The sequence below is a fragment of the Ochotona princeps genome, chromosome 1, assembly GCF_030435755.1.
Source record: "Ochotona princeps isolate mOchPri1 chromosome 1, mOchPri1.hap1, whole genome shotgun sequence".
In the NCBI taxonomy this organism is placed as follows: Eukaryota; Metazoa; Chordata; class Mammalia; order Lagomorpha; family Ochotonidae; genus Ochotona; species Ochotona princeps.
The window spans coordinates 108,588,899-108,612,326 of record NC_080832.1 but is presented as its reverse complement, the minus strand read 5'-3'; the positions used below and the strand labels follow the sequence as shown (position 1 = coordinate 108,612,326).

The window sequence follows — 23,428 nt, the reverse complement described above, 5'->3', positions numbered from 1 at the left end:
CTTGGCTTCCCCCTCTCCTCCCTTCACCCCTTTCTTCCATCACCAGCCCGATCTGAGCTCTCCCTGCCCTCTGGACCTTTTCCCAAGGTCCCCCTACCCCATGTTAACAAACCAGTTCATTACCCCAACCCCCAGCACGTACACATACACACACAAACGGGTCTGTCCGTATCACGTTTTATTGTAAAAATGTTAAAATAAATTATACTCGACACATCGCCATCCGCACACAGTGTGTGCTGCAAGGACAGCCAGCAGCAAACGTGCTTGTGGGAACCGATTCACAGAAAGACCCATCCACCCTGCCACCCGGCACAAACAGATGGTGCCAGCACCGTCTTACATCAGGGAGAGGTGCTGTTCTGGCCACATGTGCCCTGACCTGGCATCCAGTCACTGGGCTGCCCTTCCCTGCCTGTGCTGACCTGCCAACAGGTGCCCCTTCCCAGCCTTGACTGAGGTCACCAAGAAGGGCCCAATTCAGTGTGTATGTGTTGGGGGCAGGGAGGGTGTGCACACAGGATGCTACTCTCTAACCCCTGGCTCTGAGACCAACGATAGATGTCAAGGACAGGAAACCAGCAGTGCTCACTCAGGTAAGTGGGCTGGGCCCCGGGGAACCAGCCTCGGGGAGCTCTGCCCACCCGTCAGCAGACACAGGGTCCAACGCAGCTTCACATTATCAACTGCTCCTTGCCAATTCCATTCCTGTGGTGCCACACAGACACACGTGGGGGACAACGAGCAGCTGGAGAGGAGTTTGATTCACATATTGGGCCATTTCCCCACGTGTGAGCCAAAAGCGATTTGGCTTTGCCTTGCCTGGCTGGCAGGGCAGGTGGGACGAGGACGAGGGGTGCTGTGAGGTCCCCCAGGAAGTTGGGGCGGAGGTTGCTGCATGTTCTCAGGCCAGGGCATACTGTGCGTTTTCCTGAAGGGCTGGGGAGGGGGTAGAAGTAACTACAGCCAAGCCTCATTAGAGACCCCTCCCCACCTGCCAGCCTCAGGACTCTGACCTTCTGGCGCTGCCCAGGCCCTCTGCTATCCCTTCCTCCCACCACTCCTAGGGCAGAGGCAGACAGTCATTACATTGCTAGGCCAGAGGGAGGTGAGAACAGGAAACAGGATCTGAGTAACTCAGTAAGCAGGACCAGCCCTGGCCCTCCACCCCTGCACTTAGACTCGGCTCAGCCCCTCTGAGGCAGGACCATCTTAGCCCGTGCTCAACATCTTCTCACTCCTCCCTCACCCCAGCAGCCATTGGTGCAGACAGTTGGCTGCTGGGGTGGGACAGAACCCAGGGCAGAACTGTGCCTCCCCACTCGTACAATCGCCTGCGCCCTCCCTGGCTCTATGAAATGTCTAGCCTGGCGCCAGATACACATAGGTTATCTCTCCCTAAAACCGGTGAACTCAAAACCATGTGACACTCAACCACACAAAGAGATACGGGCCTCCTCGGGTCGATCCCAACCATCGCATGGTATAGCTACCTCCTCACTGTCGGGGCACCTGCCCTGGGTGGGCATGCACCATGCCTGGCCAGCAGCATTGAACTGGAGGAGCTGGAAAGTAAGAAAGGCCTCTGGCCCCCCACTCACAGTCCCAGATCTGCCCCCACCCCCCACCAGGGTTCAGGGGGGGTCCGAGTCATCACATGACACCCCAGGGTGAGGGGCAAAGGAGCCATCGAGGGTGGGGTGGGGAGCCGGCCCCGCCTCACGTGCCTTTGGGGCCGTTGGCCTTATTGTACTCATTGAGCAGCTGCTCATAAGGCACAGAGAGCTCAGACTCGGTGCTGGTGAAGGTCGACTCGTCCGACGAGGGGAACTCGGCCATGGCCAGGGGTGCCTCGGCCTCAGCACCCTCTGGGGGCTGTTCCTCCACTGCCAGGTTATCTTCTAACGAGGACTTGGAGGTCTCCTCATCTGAAAGGCCAACTTCCTCGTGGACAAAGTCAATGTTGGCGGTCTGGAAGATGAGCGGGTGGTAGTCCTTGGCGTCCCATGGCTCGCCCTCCTCGCTGATGCGGTCTAGCTGGTTTGTGAGCGCCTCGGAGCCGTCCTCCTTGGGCCTCTCCCCGGCCTCCTCGCCAGGGGCCTTGGACACGTGACCTTTGCTACGCAGAGTCTGGGATACCTCCTCCAAGCTGGGCACTCGGTTCTTAGAGTAGACCACTAGTGGTGCCAGGGACGCGGGCAGGGCTGGCAGCCCATCGGCTTGAGGCCCTGGGCCTGAGACCCTGTCACCAGGTCCGCTCGTCTTCATGGCTTTCTTTCCAATCTGCTTGATGAGGTCGTTGTAAGTCTCCTCCTTTTTGGACAAGAAGCTGAAGATGTTGATGTCCTTGGATGCGCTGCTGCCGGCTACCTGCAGAGCCTTTCTGGAACGCGGAGAGCTATCGAAGGATTCCTTCCGCCGCCGTCGCCGCTTCTTAATGGCCTTGTGGACTTCCACAAACATGCTCACCTTCCAGTTGACGAACAGGGACAGCCAGGCCAGCCCCAGGTAGATCCAGAGCTCCACAAAGTAGCGGTAGAGGGCATGGTAGTTGGCACTGGGGTTCACACCTAAGAGGACAGGACACCCAGAAGGTCAGCGAGGGTCACCGACTGGGACAATGCTTGTGGGGACAGGTGCAGGAGGGGGCACTGTGGATGGCCCCACTCTACACACCTGTGTTACTCCTGAGGACCCTGGGCCATCACTCAGGTACTCAACCCAGCTGTGAGCCTGTGGATCTGGCAGTAGTGAGTGAGGAGGGGTGCAGGAGGGGCCGCTCAGGGATGGGCCTTGAGTGAGTTGTTCTCCCACCCAATGGTTGTGTGTATGCCTTGGCTGAGGATGGAGAAACCCTGAGATCAGGGATCCACTCGGGGGTTTGCTGCGGCGGAGGCCTGTGGCTGGATTGAGAAGCATTAACCCTGGTGGGAGACTAGGAGGTATTTCAGCAAGTTCATAGGGGAAAAAAATTGTACTGAGAAGTTTCTTTTGTTCCCAAAACTTTGAAACCCATGCATCGTTTTCTCATAATGCACATTTTTTCCCCATGAATTTCTACACATTCTTTGAGAGGCAGAAACATCTGCTGCTGTCGCCTCCCCCTCCCCAAATGCCTGCAATAGCTGGGAACACAATGCCCACCTGACGCTGGGAGCCCGGCTCCTCGAGCCTTCACTGCCGGCCCCCAAGACTGGCTCTGGCAGCAACTGCTTGGGTTGGTCTTTGAACCCAAGCAAGCTGGTGTGGGACATGGCAATGTTAACCAGCCTCTTCACTGCCAAGCCAAACGCCTGCCCCCCACCAACTTTTGGAAGACTTCTTGTGTAAAGATTGCACAATGTTCTTGCATCAAAACGACCTTATCTCTTGATTCCATTCCCCATGAACTTTGGGAAGCACTCTCCGTTCCACCCCTCCAGGATGATGTGTGAATTCTTTTTTGCCTTCACGATGACGGCTATCTCAAGTCTTTCTACTGAACAACTAAGAAGGGACTAGAAAGAAGGGGGCGGCTAACTTCCTACATGAGGTTAGAGGTCACCTCAGGGCCGGAGCTGGGTATCCCTCAACACACACACACACAGGGGCTGGAGTGGGCCACTGTCCGTCTTGCTCCAGGATTTTATCACAAACCACAGGTGACACCACGCGTGGCCAGCCTTCTGGGCACTTACAGGGGACTTCAATGAGCCCATGAGAAAATGGAATTTTTTTAAGATAAGTTCACTTTGGGGTAAAGCATTTTGAAATTCGTGCACAGCCTTTTCATAACATACATTTTTCTCCCTTGAACTTTTTGAAGTCTCCCTCAGGACATGGATTTCAAAACTTCTCTACTGACATAAACTAATCTTTTGGTTCTGTCTTCTTCAGCCTTGTAAGCGCCCTTGCCTTTCATCTCCCACCATCCTGTGCGGCAGAGGCTGTTGTTCATGTATCGATTTCACAGATGACAAAATCAAGGCACAGGTCTCCTGACTTGCTGGAGCTGGGAGAGCAGGGCTTTCCCAGCACAGACTTCTCCTAGGCTGGAAGAGCTACATAAAGGCAGGGCCCTGCCTCTCCACTGATTTCCCAAGACAGGCTGGCCCAGATCTGCCAGGGGTGGGAGTGGTCTTGGTCCCTCCCTTTTGCCCTCCCCTGGGAGGCCCCCTCCTAGCATTCCACAAACAGTAGGGGCAGAAGGACAGTGACCCTTCTCTGCCTTCTAGGCAAGGAGCCGGTGAGGGAGGGACCGGAGGCCTAGGAGGGGGCTCAGTCAAGAACAAAGGATTGGGTCAACACCGCCAGACAAGAGAACCAAGCCATTGTGCAGGGTGCAAACACAGGCACACAAGTGCCCTTCAGTGGACTGCTCTGTACGGAGGAGAGAAGGAGGAGGAAGAGGAGAGGTGGGGCAGAGCTTGGGAGAAGGCCTTCCTTGTCTTTAAGCTGCTTATGGCTTTCTGAGCACCTCTCCAGCAGTCTCTGGTGAAAGAGGAAGGCTGCTCAGAGATGGGAGCAAAGCTCCTGGCTTGCTCAGGGCTCTTGCAGTGGCAGGCAGAAGCCCAGGGGGCAGAGGGCCCTTGTTCTGGGCCAATGTGCTCTGAGTCCCAGCGTGTCCTGCCCCCAGCACCAGGGAAGCACAGGGTGCAGTCATGAGATGAGGAGGTTTCTGAAAGGAGGACCAAAGTCGCGGAAGGGTGGGCTGAGAATCCCACTGGGCTAGGGCAGTGCCCCAGGCCCCCGAGTGCCTGCCAGGCTCCCTAGCCAAGGCTTATTGAACTGAAGCTGGAAGCAAGAAGGCAGGCAGGGAACAGGGCAGGAACTCACCGGCCACAAAGTCGCCGAAGCCGATGGTGGAGATGGTGATGAAGGAATAGTAGAAGCCCTCGATATAGTCCCACTCCTCGGTCACCATGAACACGAAGGGCGGGATCACCAGGTGGACCAGGACACCCCACACGATGAAGATGGCCGTGCACGTGATTTGTGCCTTCCTCTGAGGAGCGAGCGGGAGGCAGAGTCAGCCAGCAGCCGAGGCTCACGGGAACACAGCAGCAGCTGGCGGAGGGCCCCAGCGCCCACCCACCCACCCACCCACCTTCCTTCCCATTCTCCCAGAACCCAAGGCTAGGGACAAACATACCAGGCTCACACCTCTCCTGGTGAGGAACTGGCCCAGCCTCTTGGCACGTCCTCCGAAGAACTTGCCCAGGGCACTGATCCATGTCAGGCAGAGGGGCACCCCGAACAGACCGTAGAAGACACAGAAGAGGCGCCCGGCAGGGGTCTTAGGGGCCACGTTGCCATAACCTGAGGAGAGAGAGAGAGGCTAAAGGCAGAGCCCTCATACACATAAACAGCACGTACACAAGCACCAAGCTCCTGGGAGGCCCTGAAGCTCTACCCATACTGATCTATGAATGCTTGCTCATGGTCCGAGCACGACCATTCATGGAGCAGCGACAATGGCACATGCCAGTTTCCTCCATTAGCAGCAGGTCCCAGCTTGCAAGTTTGTTCCGTTGCTCTGGGCAAGCTCTCTGCGCAGACACCCCAGGAGTCCGCCCAGCAGAAGGTGACCTTCCTTCCAAGGAAGGCTGACCTCCATACCTGCCCCGAGGTGGAGGCCCATTCTTCTGCCTCGGAACCTGGGCTGGAGTGACCGGCTTGACCACAGAACGAGAGAGGTGTGACGCTGGGGAGGCTGAAGCCCGGGAAGCCTGTGGCTTCTCCCCTTGAAATGCTCCTGTTGGAGGCTCCCCACTCCAGTCCAGCCCATCCTGTGAAATGCTCAAGCCACTTTCCTGGCTAGACTTCTTTCCAGCCCAGGGACATCAACCCTAGGATGGGTGGGAGGAGCCATGGCTTTAGGATGACTCCAGATGCACGCACTATTTGACTGACAGCCCAAACAAGCACCCACCAGCGGAACCTGGTTAATCCATGAATAGGGTATCATCCAGGTGTAAGCAGGACTGGGCATGTTCTATCCCGTGCCCAGCTCTGCCATCAGACGGTGGCCCCAGCTGGACAGTCACTCAGAAGGACTTACTAAATCACCAGGAAGGTGTCAACAGCTGACTTACCAATGGTAGTGATGACCGTGGCAGCAAAAATCATTGCATTGGGCCAGTTCCAGTTGTTGAAAGTCTGGTTCCCTGTGATGGCCACACCCTGTCCCGAGGCATCAGAAACTACCTAAAGACCGAGATTGACAGAGAAGGTCAGGGTGCAAGCCCCACTCCTGGATGCTTTGAGTGACAGCCTTGCCTTCAGCTCTTTTGCACAACAACATGGAGGTGAGTGTTGCACGTTATCGGTGCGGCGTTTCTAGGGAACAGTGAGGTGAGGGTAAGGCAATTTGCCCAAGGTCAAGCAGCTGATAAGGAAAGGAACCCAGGCTCCCTGGTTCCAGAGTTCTTGCTTTCTTAGCTGGTGTTTATCAAAGTCACTAGAGAGTGCCAGAATCATCTGGAGCTCTTGGGGGGGGGAGGGGGTCTGTGCCTGTCCGTGCCCCCACCCCGAAGGCATCTGACTCAGCAGTTTGGACACGCTCCCATGCCTGGGGAGCCGCTGCCATTGGACCAGCTCTGCAAGGCAGCCCGTGTGACACAAACACTGGAGCACACTCCTGCCTGAACCCCATCCAGTCCTTCACACGTGTGTTCTCCTGGCAGGGGTCCCGTGTGTGTTCAGAGTGGGCATGCTGTTACCCAAGGTAGGAGTTCTGCTAAGGTCAGCTCAGCGCCCTCCTGCTCTGTCCTTGGAGTATTGCCAATCAGCTGGGCCTCCTCCTTCTCAGGCCCCAGACTAACCAACCCACCATCACCCTGTATATAGCCTTTCCCTCCCCCTGGATCTTACTCTCACTGTCCTGGACTCAGCAAGTCACCTGGACAGGGACAGATGTAAAGGTAGTGACTGGGTTTTGTACTCAGTCTTTGCGGAGCCCCCAGTAGCCATGGAGGGCAGTGGGCGGGGCTGGAGCATCCACTGAGCAGCCTTGTCTCCTGGGGGACACTGAGAAACATCAAACCTGTTCCCTAGGACTGGACCCTGCCTCCAGCCCCACCAGCTTTCATCCTACCGATCAACGAGTGGGATCGGTGGGGTGCTTTGGCTGCTGCCACAACCTACACCCCATTCGACCCCCAAAAGTGGAGGCTTTAAATCTAGCGTTCAAGTCCGATCCTCAGAAGGAGCCCAGGATGGGCCACCCAGGAACTCCGCCAAGGCCCCAAGAGTCGGACCAGGGAGTGAACCGAGAACTGACAGAAGGGAGACAGGGAAGCAGGAGGCAACCAGGAAAACCGCATTTCCAAGCGGCCTGAGGCAACACTGAGGTTTGGTGGGAGAAAGCGACGGGTGGCTTGCTGGGATGGAATGTACGCTCCACAGAGGCGGCAGCAGGCCCATGTAAGTGGATCCGCACACTCTCTAAAGAATTTTCCATGATGACATGCTTGTCTGACAAGCCATCAAACCACATGGCTCACTGCCCTGCCTCCTTGAGGCTTCCCAGGGCCATTTCTGCAAGTTGCGCCGGCTGTGCGGCACCTATGCAACATCTGGGCAACTACTGAGGGAGGCTGTGGCCAAGGTGACCAGACTACTGAGAGGCCAACAGAACCAGCAGATATTAGCGACCAGCCAAAAGGCTTTTGAAAAGACTTATGTTGTTGCTGGGTGCAGGAGAATGAGGAAGTGCCATGGCACTGTGAGTTAATGTTAAACAGATGGCAGAGGAAGCTGAACCACTCGACTCCCCTCTCGCTGCCTCTTTTGTTATCTCAACATCAACCTTCAATCGGAAATCCTCAAACAAGAGCACCTGTATGTAACCTACAAGGGAATTGCCAGGCGGCCCTCCCCTTCCACGTGGGGAACAGGAAAGCTGTGAAAAGGCAAGCTGTCTCTACAGTGACAAAAAGGGATGAAGGCAGAGGCTAGGAAATCAGAAGTCAACTGTCCCGCAGCTATGGGGAAGTGCTACGTGGGGCGGCAATGGGGGTGGGAGGGGGCAGAATGTCTGGAACATTCAGAGGAGGGAGTGGTGGGCCCCGCAATGGGGGTGGGAGGGGGCAGAATGTCTGGAACATTCAGAGGAGGGAGTGGTGGGCCCGGGTGGCCGGAGTCACTGAGGGCACGTCCTGCTCAGGGAAGGGCAGCTCCAGGTCCATCAGGGCCCAGGACCGTGAAGTTCAGTGGAATGCAGCCCATCGAGACTGCAGCATCAGGGCAGCTAGCAGATGGACTTCAAGATACTTGTAGGGACAAGACATGGACACATGTGGGTGGAGAAGCACTGACTGTTAATCCACCTGGGCTGGGGACTCCATTAGGCTCTGTGTTCTCTGGGGTTGTGGCCAATGGCATGGTGATGACCCTGACATTGGACCCCTCTAGATGTGCCCGGGATGTAACCTTGCAAACAAGCACAGCACGGTAAGGAGCTAACACACAAACAACAGCAGGGTGTAGGTGCAGCAAACTCCTCTGGATTTGACACATGGGCCCACATTACCCAGAGCTCAGTCTCTAAATCTTCAACGCTTATGCTTTCCACTAGAACAGACCAGGAGAGGCTCCAGGGGGGAAAGTCCTTGGGATTTAGCCGGTTAGTGACCCAACAAACACTAGGGTAGCTGCCAGAGGGGAGAGCAAATAAGATCTTAGGTTGGCGTCACCGGTATCTACCCCGTGCTGGGAGGCAATCAGCCCATTGTTCTCCAGGGTTGGGCCACACGTGAGGCTCACTGTTTCATTCTGGGCGTTGTACTTCCCACGTACGGTAACCGACGGGCCCAGGGCCAGGAGGGGATAGGGGTGACTTTTCCCGTAACGGGCTATCTCAGAAGGGGCTGCTCTTGGCAGCAGCCAATTTCTGATCATGAAAAAAAAATCCCTAGGACCAGGGATATATATGGACCACCATCCACCAGGGGTACCCTAGAACACCGTTTTTAGCTGCAGGTGCCTGAGCCTTCTGCGGCAAATGCTGTGTGAAGGAGCATGCCGTGTGCCAGACTGACCCCTGCTGGCCCTGCCCATGAGCCTATTCCAGTGGAAGGTGAGGATGGATATAGCTGGCACTAAGTGGGAAGGGGACCAGCAGGCACTGCAATTCACCAGATGGATGGACCTTCCCATAACACCAATATTGCTATCTCGCCCAAGGGACTTGTGATCTGGGAGTTGGTTTGTGAGTGCTAAGGAGATGGAAGAGCCTGCCTAACAGGACACCAGAGGCTGGGACATGGTGGGAGGGTAGCAAAGCTGGATTCCCACTCAGCTGATGTGGGGAACAGCTCCACTCCTGCGTCGTCCGACGGACAAGGAGCCACAGCCTCACATACTTTCCCCATGACCTCCATCACCTCCATGGCGGGCAGAGGCTTTCCAAAAGGCTCCTGGCTGCCCAAGGCAGGAAACAGCATAAACCCTGGCAGTAGCTGGAGGTCACATAGCAGCAACAGTGCTGACGCCCTGAGAACCTCTTCCTCCAACAACCGCTCTCTCCACTCCTGGAGCTCCCCTAGTGTCCCAAGCCCCACCCACACTGGGGGAAGGGGAGATTCTGCTGGGACTGGTCAGCATGCCCTCCAGCAAGCATGAGCACACCTTTCACCTAGCTCCCAGCTGCTCAAGGAGGGCAGGAGTGGGGCTTGGAGATCTCAGCCTGGAGATGGACTTGGGGGAGGCAGGCAATTGTCTGGCTCTGGCTGAGTGTCTCCCTGGTTCCCACATGGACTGCTTCAGAATGAGAGGTCTCGATCAGTCTCCCAGAATGGGGCAAGCTGAGCTGAACTGATCCCAGCAGAGGCCACAGCTGGGTTAGATGGAGGGACGGTGGGAGCCAGGCCGGGATACCCTGTTAGACGGGGCGGTCTGTCCTCAGGGTTAGTGAAACAACCTGCACGGGAGGAGGTGGCCCCTGTTCACTTGTAGGATTCTTTAGCTTGGCTCCCAACTTCACACAAAACAATATTTTCTTTTTCCATCCCGGCCCTGTGAGTGATGGGAGAGGGAGCCTGCACATGGTCCAGAGCCAGCTCTTGTCTGGGGACAAAACCGAGTCTCCTGCTGCTGTCACCTTTCCCATACGGTGGCTGTGATTTATTGAGGGATCACCAGGCACCCTGTGTTGTGCTAAGCGTTTTACGAGCCTCCCGTTCATTTCATGAGAACAGATTCCTGCTGGGAAGACGGTACTTTTTTCTTTTTCCCCACTTGGCAAATGAGGTTTTCCAGAGGTAAAAGAAATAGACCGAAGTCACAGTACTAAGAGGCCAGGATTAGAACCCGGGGCCCCTCTGGGTCCTCACCACTGTTATCCATCCTCTTTCCTCACCAAAGCCACAGGAAGGAGGTTGGTGCATACTTCCAGTCCTTCCCACCAGCTGAAAAAACAGTGCCCCAAAACCTGTCCACTCTGAGCCAGCGCTCCAATGAGATGACAGCCACCGTGCCCAGAGATTCCCATCACCAGCTGCCCCGGCGCCCACTGGCCACACCTGCTGGGTTCCCAGGCAGCCCTTCAGCCCAGGGTCTGGGGCCTCCCACGCACCTGCACAGGCTGGACACCCCCTGCTTTCCTGGAGATCTGCATCTACATCCAGGGCTCTGGGGCAGGCATCCAACTTACAGACACAGGGGAGGTGGGGCTGAGGGAGAGCTGACCCAGGGCAAGGGCTGAGCCTGCTACCCAGCACCCGCAGAGCTCCTGCAGTGGCCACAGCTTCAGATCACAGAAGTCTTATCCCGTTATGCAGATGCAGTCTTGGAACTTCTTCCCACGGGGAAGTCAGCTTTCGCTGGACCCACATGACCCTGGGCTGCACAGATCCTGAATTCACTCCGTCAAAAGTTCACCTAGTCGCACTGACTCTGAAAGAAGATGGAAAAGGCTAATAATTCTTACAAGTAGCTGAGGAGTACTAAGCCTGTACCAGTCCTCCCACCCAGCCCTTCCAGTCATGTAGAAAGGTGGACAGGCAGGCATTGCTTATCGACCATTACTTCATAGGTAATGAGCTAATGCCTGTACCTGAATCACCACTGGTACTTCAGCACTTATTCTAACCAGCACCAATCTAAGCACTTTTTAAAAAAGTGTATTTTCAGGTCCCATTCAATAGCTCAATTGGTTAATCCTCCAGGATCCCTTATAGGCACTGGTTTGTGTCCTGGCTGCTCCATTTCCCATCCAGTTCCCTACTTGTGGCCTGGGAAAGTAGTAGAGGATGGCCCATGCACCCATGTGTAAGACCTGGAAAAAGCTCCTGACTTTGGATCGGCTCAGTTCCAGCCACTGCGTCCACCTTGGGAATGAACCAGCAGATGGAAAATTTTTCTGTTTTCCCTTCTCTCTGTAAATCTACCTTTTCAATAAAAGTAAATTTTTTTTTTAAGTGTGTAATTTCATCTGCTTGAAAGACATAGAGAAACAGGGAGAGGCAACTTCCACTTACTAGTTCAATCTCCTAATGCCTGCAACAGCCGGGGCTGGGTCGGGCCAAACCAGGAGCCTAGAACTCTATCCGGGTCTCCCACACAGGTGCCAGGGACCCAGCTACCTCAGTCATCATCTTCTCACTTCCCAGCGTACATTAGCAGGCAGCTGGATTGGGAGTAGAGTAGCTAGGACCTGACCAGTGCTCCAGTATCAGATGTGGGCATTTTCAACAGATGCACCCCAAGCCTACTCCATCAAAGCCCTTTAGATCACTCGGCTCATGAATCTTTACAATCTGCCACACAGGTGTTGTTGTTAACCCAATTTACAGATGAGAAAACGAAGGCGCTTGCTCAAGGTCACATGGGTTGTCCATGGTGAAGGGCCAGTGCAGGGCAGGCTCCCTGCTATGAGAAGGCAGGTCTGGAATGTGACATAGCAGGCAATTATAAAGGAAATACAGGCAGGAAAGGAGAGACTTCCCTGAAGAACAAGTTCTTTGTTCTTTTTACTTCTTGTTTTTAAAAAAGATTTAATTTTATTTATTTGAAAGGCTGAGTTATGGAGAGAGTGGGAGAGACGGAGATCTTCCATCCACTGTTTCACTCCCCAAATGGCCACAATGGTCAGGTCTGGATGAGTGGGTGAAAGGGGCCCAAGCACTTGGACCATCACCCCCTGCCTTCCCAGGGCATCAACAGGGAACTGGAGAAGTGGAGCAGTCAGGACTTGAACTGACACTCTGATACAGGACGCCAATGTAACAAAGCAGGGGCTTAACCTACTACACCACGAACGCAGGCCCAAGTGTAGGTAGGATCATTTATCCATTTCTTTCCTACTGCTGTATTCCCAGAGCCCAGACATGGCCTGGCATAACTTATTCAACACTGGTTAAATCACTGAACCAATGAACCTGAACAAGGCCTCTCTGGCCTTGGCTTTCTCATCCTCTGATACCCTTCCACCCCCAACATTGCCTAGCACACTTTTGCAACTGGGACTTCATTAAATTCACCAGCAGCTAAGGGCATACTTTTATCCAGCAAGATGGGAAGGAGGCACAGACCCCAGCAGTGGGAACATGTAGGGTGAGAAGCTGGACATGTGCACCAACACTCCCATTATCCAACACCCAGGCAGAGAAGAGACTGCGGGTTGGGAGGGGAGGCTGGGAGCTAAGGGGCAGGCAGTAGCAGTAGGCTGTGAGAGGTCTCCCAGGCCAGCGGGACTGTCCTTCCTGCAGGAAGGGAGGCCTGTCCCTTCTGGAAACTCTCCAAGAGGGCACTGGGTGTGCCGGGAGCAGGAAAAAGGGGATAGAAAAGTCAACATGGACTGAAACATTTTCTCACTGAGCTCTGAGACCAGCAGCCCTGCCTCTTGGTGACAGCTCACAGCAGGGCGGCTGCAGGCAGGGACAGGGCAGAAGCAGCCAGGTTTGAGGGGAGCAAGTGCGGGGGTACAGGGAATAAAAGAGGTTTTTCTCAATTGTAGGAACAGGACTCTGTAAATGACTTTGCCTCCATCAGACCACAAGGACGCCTGTTCTGAACACACGAAAGTATGTGGGACATGGTAGGCCCCCATGATAGCAACACGCCAGCCTGGGAAATGTGGCCCTGCTGCACTGGAGAAACACCCCCTGGCCCTGAGCAGATACTGGGACTGGCACACGCTGGGGAAGTGGTTGACACTGACAACCTGTCTTCTTCACCCCTGCCTCCTCTTCCCATCTCTCCTTGGTTTATCAGCTTTCCCATACGGGTGAAAGGCCATGAGGACTCTGCCTCCATGGGTGTTCTCTGGCCACCTGGTAGCTGCAAGCCAGGATCAGGGAGCAGGCATATCCAAGATATCCCCACTCTTGGACAACCTTTGGAAGGTCCAAGACTCCTGACCTCTGCCCACCCCAAACAGCTTCCTGTCCAGACACGCCAAGCCAGCAGCTGGCATGCCCCAGGGAAGGCAGGGGCCAGGAGCAGACAGATGGTGACTTCTTAGAACTTAAGTCCCACCCCTCAGCTGCCCCCAGCTTTCCAGGACAACCTGCAGCACTGGCCCCTAAGCGGACTCTGTGTGTGTGCCCATCTGGCCCTGAGCAAGGAATCCCTCCAGGGCAGGGCAGACCGCAGGTGGCAGCAAACTTAGCACAGCCACTCTTCCTGTAAAGCATAAGGTTTGTGCTCATCTCCTACATGGTTTTACAACTCAGGAACAGACACAGGGAGGATGGGTGGCCCCTGATCCTATGTACTGGGACTCTGGTCACCTTTTGGCTTGACGGTTATTAACCCAGTGGATGGGCTAATGCTCCATACGACTGGTGATGTCAAAAGTACCTCAGTGGCTCAGTACGTTAAGTATTCGCCTGTAGTGCCAGCATTCTGTATGCTTTGAGTCCCAGCTGTTCCACTTCCAGTCCACTTCCAATCCACTTCCTTGTTAATATGCCTGGGAAAACAGAGGAGGATGGTCCAAGGCATTGGGCCTCTGCACCCACCTGGGAGACCCTGAAGAAGCTCCTGCTCGTGGTTCTGGCTGCTGCTTAGTTCAGCTCTGGGCATGGAAGGTACTTGGGATACAAAGAGTAGATGGAAGATCTCTCTCTCTCTCTGCAGGTGCTCAAGACCCATCCATAGAACAGTGTAGTACTCGCATATGAACCACACATCCTCTAACATGCAAGTCTGGCTGACTTACAAAGATCTCCAGAGGACTTGCTACAACATAAATGCAGTGTTCAACAGTCACTATGCTGTACTGTTTAGGGATAATGACAAGGGATCTGTAAGCTCAGTTCCAGGAGTCTCAGTCCAACATTGACTGAATCCGGTACACATGCAAGGCAGACTTGCACCATGCCCTGGCTCCAGGCACAGCTGTCCTGCTTCCCTCTGTCTGCATTTTCAAAAGCTCCAGGGGGGACTCTCATACACAGGGGCTGCCTTGATACGGGTGGCAAGGTACATGGTGAGAAGGTGTGGGGTGCTAGGTTACCCTTTCCTGTGTAAGGAGGGAGTGTGTGGGGCAAAAGAAAAGAATTCTTGGTATTTTCCTCACTGGCCTCCCCTCCCAGTCCAGGTGACCAGGGTGTGGCTCCCAGGGCAGCTGCAGTTCGTCAGCGAGGTCTTGGCCAGCCAGATTCCTTCACCAGCTACAGGCCTGGCTTGGCTGGGCCCGGGAGCGGGCAGGATCATGTCAAGTCCCCCTTGTGCTCATAGCTGGGTGTTTTCAGGTGGACTTTGCTAACTTGCTCACCTGTGTTTCCAGCACCTGCCTGGGGCATGCACTGTGGTTTTTCAGCAGAGGGAAGGGCAGAGAGAGCGATCGCTGGAGGCTCAGCTATGCTAGGATGTCAACACAGACTTGAAGTCCTAGGTTCAGCTCAGCCTTTCCCAGAACCTCAAGATCCTTCAACAACCTTTGAACCCTGCCCTCCCTGTTCAGTGAGGCCAGATTCTGACTGCTGGGATCACCTGCTGGATGATACTTCCCCTAAAATTCATTTTCCTCTGCCCAGAATCACGACTTCTGGGCCAGTGGAGGAGGGTTCTCCCTCTCCCCTGAATCGACCCTTCCAGAGCACATTCTCCTCCAGGGACTCAGCTCCAGTCCCAGTAGGTTAGGTCTGCCAGGTCAGAAGCCCCATCTGCAAACACACCTAAGCTTGCCTTGCTTCCTGCTTTCCCCACAGCCTCCCTGTCTAGGAAGGAGGCCGGCCTCTATTTGATCCCAGGTATGACGTGCCCAGCGAGTAGCCTGTGGTTGCTCAGCTCAGCGAGGGAGCAGCCAGCCAGAGCACACCCCACACTCTCACAGGTGGGTTTGTGTACAAACTCCACCTCTCTCCCAAACTTTGAATTAAAACAACCCTGAATCCCAGAAACCCAGGCAAACCCATTAGACAAGGAACCCCAGTCCCATTGTCACTGCATACTTTAAGGGTTGCTGAAAAGGGTCCCTCCTTACCTGCTAGGAATAGGTTGCAAGTGGATGACCCTTAGAAGATGCCGGAAATCATGCAATTCTATATATAACCCCAGCACTACTATTCCGTGACAGCCAATCTGATAACCCAGGCAGCTACCGGGTGACTAACGGGATGTGCAGGACAAAGAGATGATTCACACCCAGGCAGGACGAGTTCATCGTACCACTCAGAACGGCACATGGCTTAATGTAAGAAATCGTTTGTTTCTAGAATTTTCCATTTAGTGATTCTGGCCCATGGTTAACCACTGGTGTCTGAAGCCACAGAAAGCGAAGTCAGTGAGTGGACAGAGGGATGACTGCCTCACGGCTGCTTAATCTGGACTGCATGCCCCTTAGGGTCACCTGGGGGAGTCTGGAGAGATATTCCTGCCTGAGTCCTGCTTCAGAGGCTGCAAAGGAAAGAGTCCAGGGTCTGGACTGAGAGTGAAACTGGCCAGTCCCACTCCAACGGGTCATCACATTCAGTCTTGCGTAGACTCCACTGGCCCAACCCAAACCATGCCCCTTCCCTGTTAGGGACCAAGTCCAGCTCTGCCCCAGTCATGGCTCTGCAGGCTATACACACACACACACACACACACACACACCCCACCATGTGTCCACTTGTGGCTTCCTCGCTTGCCCTCCTAGTCCCTGCGCAGCCTGGAGGCAGCACTGGCTCTCACACTCACGGGGCTGAGCCCATGCCAGATGGAACAGAATTTCCAGCAGAGATCTCTGGGTTTCCAACTTTCACAGGCCTGGGAAACCTGTCCTCCCTTCAGAGGGACAAAGAAAACAGGGCAGGTGACCCTGCACTCATTGTTCTAGGGTCTGGGTCTGTATTCCCCACCCTCTCCCCTCACAGCCAGGCACCCCTCCCCTGAGCTTTACAAGGACCGGCTGACCTGGAGGACTGAGGCTGAGGGCTAAAGCAAACAGTGGCGAGCTGGCGGGTCCTGAGCTTGCTACAGGACAGCACTGTGAACTGAGGGGCCTCAGTGGACACCCCTGGACCTGTGGGGTGATGCAAACCCTCTCCTAACTCCCAGAGCCACTACTGTGCTTAAGAACTGGGCCTGGGGAGCAAGCAAGAGCCCCTCCCTTCCAATCTCTCTCTCTCTCTCTCTCTCTCTCTCTCACATACACACACACACACACATACATACCAATAACCCCAGAGCCCCCCTTCTCAAAATCCACTCCCATCTTACTCTCTAAAGACTGGCACAAGGATGGAGGTGAGGCTTGAATGACAAAATGGACATCCACCTGCAGCCTCTCCCATCCTCAAGTCACAGCCTGCTCAGGGCATGCCTGGTCCTCAGCCCTGTGTTTGGTCTGAGGTTGTGCCCTATCCACAATGCTGGGCCCTGTACTGGCAACTTGACCTCACTCTCACCCTGATGGACGCCAAGAGGTGCTTCCCAACAACTGAGCCAGCAACATGAGCGGGGCAGAATGGCTGGCACCCCTGGGGTTTGCCAAGCCTGACACCGCAGGCTCCCTTTCTCCGTCCCACTGAAGGGTGGGGGTTCTCGGGAGCCACAGGTATCTTGCACTGGATTCAGTGTCCATCCAGGCCTTGTCGTACCTTCCAGGTCGACATTGGCAACCCTCTCTGGCGCCTCTCATCTTCTATCACAAGGCTCACAGGGGCTTGGGTTGGCTTCTGCTACCCTCAAGCCCCCGCACTCACCCAGCACCTCCTGTTCCTGTAACTCCTCAGCCAGTCTCACAAGATCTGCCCTATCCCTCAGGCACCGGTTCTTTCTACAGAGCAATCAGACCATCCCTCCCTGACCCTACACTGTACTAAGAAATGCCAACTTGGGCAAGCAAGGCAGGTACCAGGGCAACACAGGTGACAGGCGGAGTGGTAACACCCAGAGGCTTAATCCCCACTGCTATTTATAGTGAGCATACATTTGGGTGCCCTACCTACCCACACCCTAGAGATGCTCAGATTCCCCACCTCCCACCTCCTGCTCCACTCAAGGTTTCTGAAAACAGCCCTCCAAGGGCAGGCCACAAAGGAGGTCACGAGAATTGCTGACTCACCAGCTCCCTGCCTTGGCCACAGGCGCCAAGGAGGAGCTACTGCCTCACTGCCCAGTAGCTCAGTCTTATGCCAGCCCCCTGTCCTCCTGAGCCCAGCCCCGCCTGCAGGGGGACACACAAATCAGGGGTGGCCAGTCCACTGCAAAGATTGTTTGTGACCATCCCTCCCACCTTGCCCATGAGCAGTGCGAAGGCAGAGGACCTTAGCTTTAGAAGCAGATACAGCTGGGTTCCAACTACAGCCCCGGCACCCATGAGCAGGTCACCTGCTACTATAGGTGTCTTCCCATAGCTGTCACAGGTCCTCTCCATTCTAGAACATCTGCCACTGTCCAACACCTCTCTAGTCTTACACATTCTACAAGGTGTCTCATTTATCTGGCCTATAACTTCTTTCCAAGGCTCGAAAGGCAGGCGTTTCACCCCCCTACAGAACCAAACTCTAGCGAGTTCTCCCAGTCTCCAAGATGTGTGCCTTCAGGGGCTGCCGGGCTTGCGCTGTAAGCTGCCCGCTCTGATGACCGAGATGGTGAGAGCCCTGGAATTTGCTTCCCCGGGCAGACTGCAGCCAGTGGCTTTCTTCCTAGCCCAGCTGTGCCAGCTCGGGAAGTCAAAATCCTGTGGACTTTGGAACCATCATCATTCCAGAGATGGAGGTGGGCAGGTATGAAGGGGTGTGGAGAGAACAACTTTGTTGGGCCTTCTGTGGACACCGCATGTGGCCACTGCTTCCCATCCTGTTTCCCTGGACACAGCTGCCAGGCCTGGGGAGTCCTCTTTCAGGGACTTCAAAGTACAAGGTACCCCACAGTCCAACATCTCAACTCCACAGGAAGAAGGCTTTCCCCTATGCCCTGCTGCCTTCATTCCTCCAGGTCATACGTATACCCCTCATCCTGAGAAGGGCTGGGGGATTTACCCCCTCAAGATGCCCCAGCCTATTCTCACCCTCCCCCTTGCTCTTGGCTAGCAGTATAGGGTAGCAAGTGAAACTGCCCATCATCATCTCAGGCGGTGGTCAATCCGTTTGTTATAATTAGTTTAAGCAGATCAAGAGGTTAAATTGTAAACCTATTCACTCATTAGCAGTAGCAGGTGCTGCTCCCTGGGGGCAGGGCCCTCAGCCTCTTCCCTGATCCTCAGAGGAGGATCCTGCCTTCCTGCCAATCACAAACCAAGCCCCAGGGGCTCATCAGTCAGTGGAACTGATCTTTTCAACCCAGCATCCCCTCGCTACCACCCTTCCCTGCAGAATCAAACACCTGTCACGAAATCCTTCCTTATTGTCTGGCTCTAACCTAAATCCCCCGGCTGCAGTCCAAGCCCATTTCCTTCTGTTCAGACTCCAGCTGGAGACAGACAGCAGCTGGTCTGCATCCTCCCTGGAATAAATTGTAACAGCACAACCCGACTCAGGCATCCTGGGGACTGGTGATGCCCTAGGCCAGGCGAGGGAGCCCTCTGCCTCGATGGGTCTCCCAAATTCCAGGCTCCAACCAGTGGGCTGAGTCACAATGATAAGCTCGAGTCAAGGCCACGGTGCCCACACCACCTTGAACCACTGGGCAGGATGCAAAACAGTTTAGTCCTTAAAGTTCAGACTCCTCTGTTCCAGAACCAGCTCCATACAGCAGAAGCTCCAGTCACTGATGCCCTGTTTGGAGATCAAAATAGGGATGTGGTACCCAGAGGACCCCCACCCTGCCACGGTGACATAGCTACACCAGAAGGCACAGGGGCCAAGCAGGCAATGGATGGATCTCCACCCTCTCCCACCTCCAGCCAACTGGGGTGAGAGGGGTGTGAGCAGGGTGAAGACATACAGGGCTGTTTTGTGCTAAAGGCATGGAAAAACACAACCCGACCCTTCCGAGGACAGAGAGGCTGGGCTGAGGTGAGCGGAGGGTGGGGATTGGAAAAACCAACTCTTGTTGCCTCCCCCCCCCAACCTGGGGCCCAGGACCAAGTCAGGCAACAGGAAATGGAAACTCTCCTGCCACAGTAGCAAGAATCTTAACTCTGAGACACACACAGCCACCATTGCGAAGCCTTGTGCGTGCATGGGCGTGTACACACACACACACACACACACACACACACACACACACACATCAGGGCTGGGGTTTTAAGCAAGAGCATCTCCCCCTCACCCAGGCAGAAGAATGTTCGAGTGCACTCCTAACTCAGCTTTTTAATTCGTAATGTGAGAATATGACCATCTTCCCACCAATTCTCAGGTCGCTGGATCGGAAGACTAGCACAGCAAATGGACATGAAACTGGGTAACCAGACCAGGGAGAGCAGCTTCCCAATCCAGGGTCACGGGGGCGGGCGGGGGGGCTAAGTATGTGGTGTGTGTGCATGTGTGCGTGTCTGTGTGTGTGTGCAGCTGGGGGAGGCAGAAAGAAGGGAAAGTAAACACCACCCACGTCCCCCTGGGGCTGCAGCCAGAGTCCGGGAAGAATTGTCTCCTGTGAGTGGCAACGCTCCTCTTGAGAGTGGCCTGTGCCCAGGCAGGCCTGGGAGGGGAGGGCTGGGGATGTAAGGCTCATTGCCAGGGTCACTGAGGATCCAGGATCCAGCCTGTCCTCCCCTATATGCAAAATGAGCTCCTGGTCACTTCCCAGGAAGGGTAGGGTGTGGGCAGAGGGCAAACGGAGAACAAGGGCTCTCTTCACCTCCACCAGCCCTCGGGGGCTGGCAGTTGGGGGTGGAAGGCCTGGGCCATCCTCCACTCTGAAAAGACAAAAGTGTACCTGTGTCGGCCTGCTGCAGATGCCATGTGTGGCCAGGCACCAGCCCCTCCTCCCATCCAGGCACAAATCACCCAGAGTCCCACAGACCAAGTTTGCTAGCTCAGGACAGGACCCGAGGCTAGACAAAGGCAGTGCAAGATAAAGGCCCTGGCACAGCCTAACCAGGGACAGGCAGGCTGAAAGGTGATGACTACACGACAGAAAACAATATGGGAACCCAGCGATGAGCACAGCATCCTGGACACAAAGCAGAGAGAGAAGCGATGTGGATCAGCTTAAATAGACAACGATGACAAGACCAACCATGAACTCCGCAAATGTGTTGCTTCGGGTGAGACTTGGAACACTGAGAGCCTCTGGCCTGTTGAATGTTACTGTCTGAGGGCACGCCGACCTCCTTAACTCTCACTTTGCCTGCCTGAGATGTGCACGTAGCATGACTGTTTGTATGTTCACTTCATTAAAACTCTATTTTGCCTTCCCCTTTGGCGCACTATCCTGCTCCATAATAAACTCATTTTCCTTGAAAGGTTAACGACTCTGTTCTGATTTACAACAGAAATTCCAACACATCTGGGAAAAACTGGAGCTCAGAAGACCAACTCGGACCCAGCCAGATGCTCCACCTACTAAAAGCTGTGCCCACCCCTTCTTTTCACGTTCACCCTGGCCCAGGGCCCCTGGGGAAGCCCAGAAAACTTAAGTGAACCTCTTCTTTCATTCTTTGAAGGTTTGGGAGGGGGAGCGGATACAGGGGGTCGAGTTAGCAGGTGCACTTTCCCAGTGAAGATCCCTTATGTAGGCTAACTTAAGGCACATGCATTCCTCCTGGGAGTGGGGGACAGTCACAATGGGGACAGAGCTCAGCAGCTGCGGCAGGAGCAGGTGACAAGAAAGAACTTGGAATCCATGAGCTCCAAATCAGAGAGCTTAAGCAGGACCCACCTGAATCCTATGATGCCTGTAACTCCTGCCACCTGTATGGCAGGTGTATTCGCCTGGCCAGTGTCCACTAGCTCATAAGCAGGATGGGGAGACCCTCTCTGGTGTGAGGGAGGAGGAGTCTCAGGCCAGGCCCCCAGCCCCAAGGCTGTCAGCTCTCCAATGCAGAGCAGGAAGAAAGGCTGATGGAGCTTGCAATAAAGCCTGGTGTAGGTTTAGAACCCTAAAGAGAGAACATTTCTGCTCTCTACCTGCGGGCCTCCACGCAGCCAGAGTCACTTGGAAATGGGCGTGGTGACTGACCTATTCCCCCAGCCAGGGTCTCTGCCTTCCCTGCACCTTCACATTATTCCAAGCCCCGGGGTCTCTGTGTGTATGATACATTCCCACCTCTAAATGACAACCATGGTCACTGCTTGCCATGTGTGTCAATCCTGGTGGGCTCACAGGGGACTTGGTGCACAGCAGGCCTTATGCAGGACACGGACAAACACTGGGTACAGCTCAGGGTTAGGGAGCCTGTCCTCTCTTCCTGGGCAGAAACTTGCAGATCAAAGCCTTCCCATGTCACCAGTCCCTGCGACCCCCTTCCTTAGTCAAGTTGCCTCCCTGGGAGCTGAACTGAAGGCCCCCCATGGGCTGCTCTGGTGCCTGGAGGAGGAAGTTGAGTATCCAGAAGGCAGCAGAAGATGGTCCAAGAGCTTGGGCCCCTGCACCCCTGTGGGAGACCTGGAAGAAGCTCCTGGCTTCAGCCTGACCCAGCTCTGGTCACTGTGGCCATCTGGGGAGTGAATTGGCAGGTGGAAGAATTCTCTCTCTGTAACTGCCTTTTAAATAAATAAAAAACAAATCTTGACAGGGCAAGGGGTGGGAAGTGATGCAGATTATCTCTCCCTTAAAGGAACTGAATTCTTTGCTACAAAAGTCATACAAACACCATTACCTGGGCAAATGTGGGAGGCAGAGGAAGAGAAAGAAAGCCGTCTGTAACCCTATCACCCCCAGACTCAGCACCTGCCTGGCTTCTGGTTTTAAATTAAGATTCTGTGACTCAGCACTAACAGACACGCACTTTGTGGCCAGCCTCCCTGCCTTCCACAACTCCAACTCATGTCCTAGTTGTTTTTGGGTAATCTCCACTTAGCCCTACTCTGAGAAGCTCTAAACCTGGGGGAGCCCCAGCCTAAGGGTCTCCTATGCCACTCCAGAGCCCATCAACCTCATCAATCAACACCAATTCAGTAGCTGAGGAGTGTGGGAGTGTGTGCCTATGCAGGAAGCCAGCTACCGGAAGTCTAGCGCCCAGGGGAGAAGTGAAGCCCTTGCACACAATGGGCCCCCAGCACAGCAGGTGGAGAAAGGCTGAACCACATTGCCCTGAGTCCCAGGGGTTCCAAAAACAGAGAGGCTGGGACACGGGGACACAGAATTATCCTCAACAGCACCCCCAAGTTTTCCCAGCATCCCAAGTTACCCTGCCTTGGCCCTACAGCCTCCATTGAGTCCAGAAAGGGCTACAACATACCCCCCAACCCTACCTCACCCACACCCCGGGGGATGCTGACACACACTTTGCCAAGGCAAACTATCGATCTCTCCACAGGGAACAGAGTGTCCTAGGCCAGCGGGACACTGTACACACCAGGGCCAGGGAAGGGTGACCAGTTCCAGGGCCCTTGCTGGGTGGTGAGGAGGAGGACCTGGCCAGGCATGGTCTCCTCTGGGTCTGAGGGATGCTGGGACATAGGGCAAAGACAAAGACAGCTTCAGGGATGCCCTTCATGTATTGTCCTGACAGGGTGCTGGATTTGGGATCCGATGGATGAGCTGTGAGTAGGAGCTGGGGAAGCTGCTGGGCAAGGATGGACAAGGCAAAAATCTACAGTGAGGATGCTAACTGCGGAAGAATGACAGACACCAACGCAGGCAACCTCAAGGTCCAGGGAGCTGCCCCTGACAGCCATAGGCTATAGGCACCTGCTTCTCTTGGAGGAGCAAATGACCCTGAACCCACAGTGCATGGCAGCAATCTCCCCAAACGTTAGGGTCGCACCTATATCCAAGGCAGGAAGGCTGTCTGACAATTCTCACTGAAGTCCCGCAACCCTTAAGCCAGTGCTGGACACAGAGTTGACACATGCCTTCATGATCGAGTTCTCAGCTGCCAGGCATGCAGTGAGCTGACCTAGCCACGCAGCCCAGACCCTGGCTGGCTGCTGGGCCCCACAGTGGTGGGGAACACAACACACCGAGC

The 23,428-nt window shown here is 54.9% G+C and overlaps 1 protein-coding gene across 1 annotated transcript in view; it reads right to left on the bottom strand.

Annotated features, from left to right (window-relative positions):
• Window positions 1-452: 452 nt before the first annotated feature.
• KCNK5 (potassium two pore domain channel subfamily K member 5) overlaps window positions 453-23,428 on the bottom strand; it is a 37,229-nt gene continuing 14,253 nt past the window's right edge. Inside the window, exons 2-5 of the mRNA XM_004590335.2 lie at window positions 6,075-6,186; window positions 5,132-5,298; window positions 4,816-4,984; window positions 453-2,570 (exon numbers count right to left, since the gene is read on the bottom strand). Of these exons, the coding sequence (XP_004590392.2) occupies window positions 1,720-2,570; window positions 4,816-4,984; window positions 5,132-5,298; window positions 6,075-6,186 (1,299 nt within the window). The 3' untranslated portion in view covers window positions 453-1,719. The remainder of the gene's footprint in view (window positions 2,571-4,815; window positions 4,985-5,131; window positions 5,299-6,074; window positions 6,187-23,428) is intronic.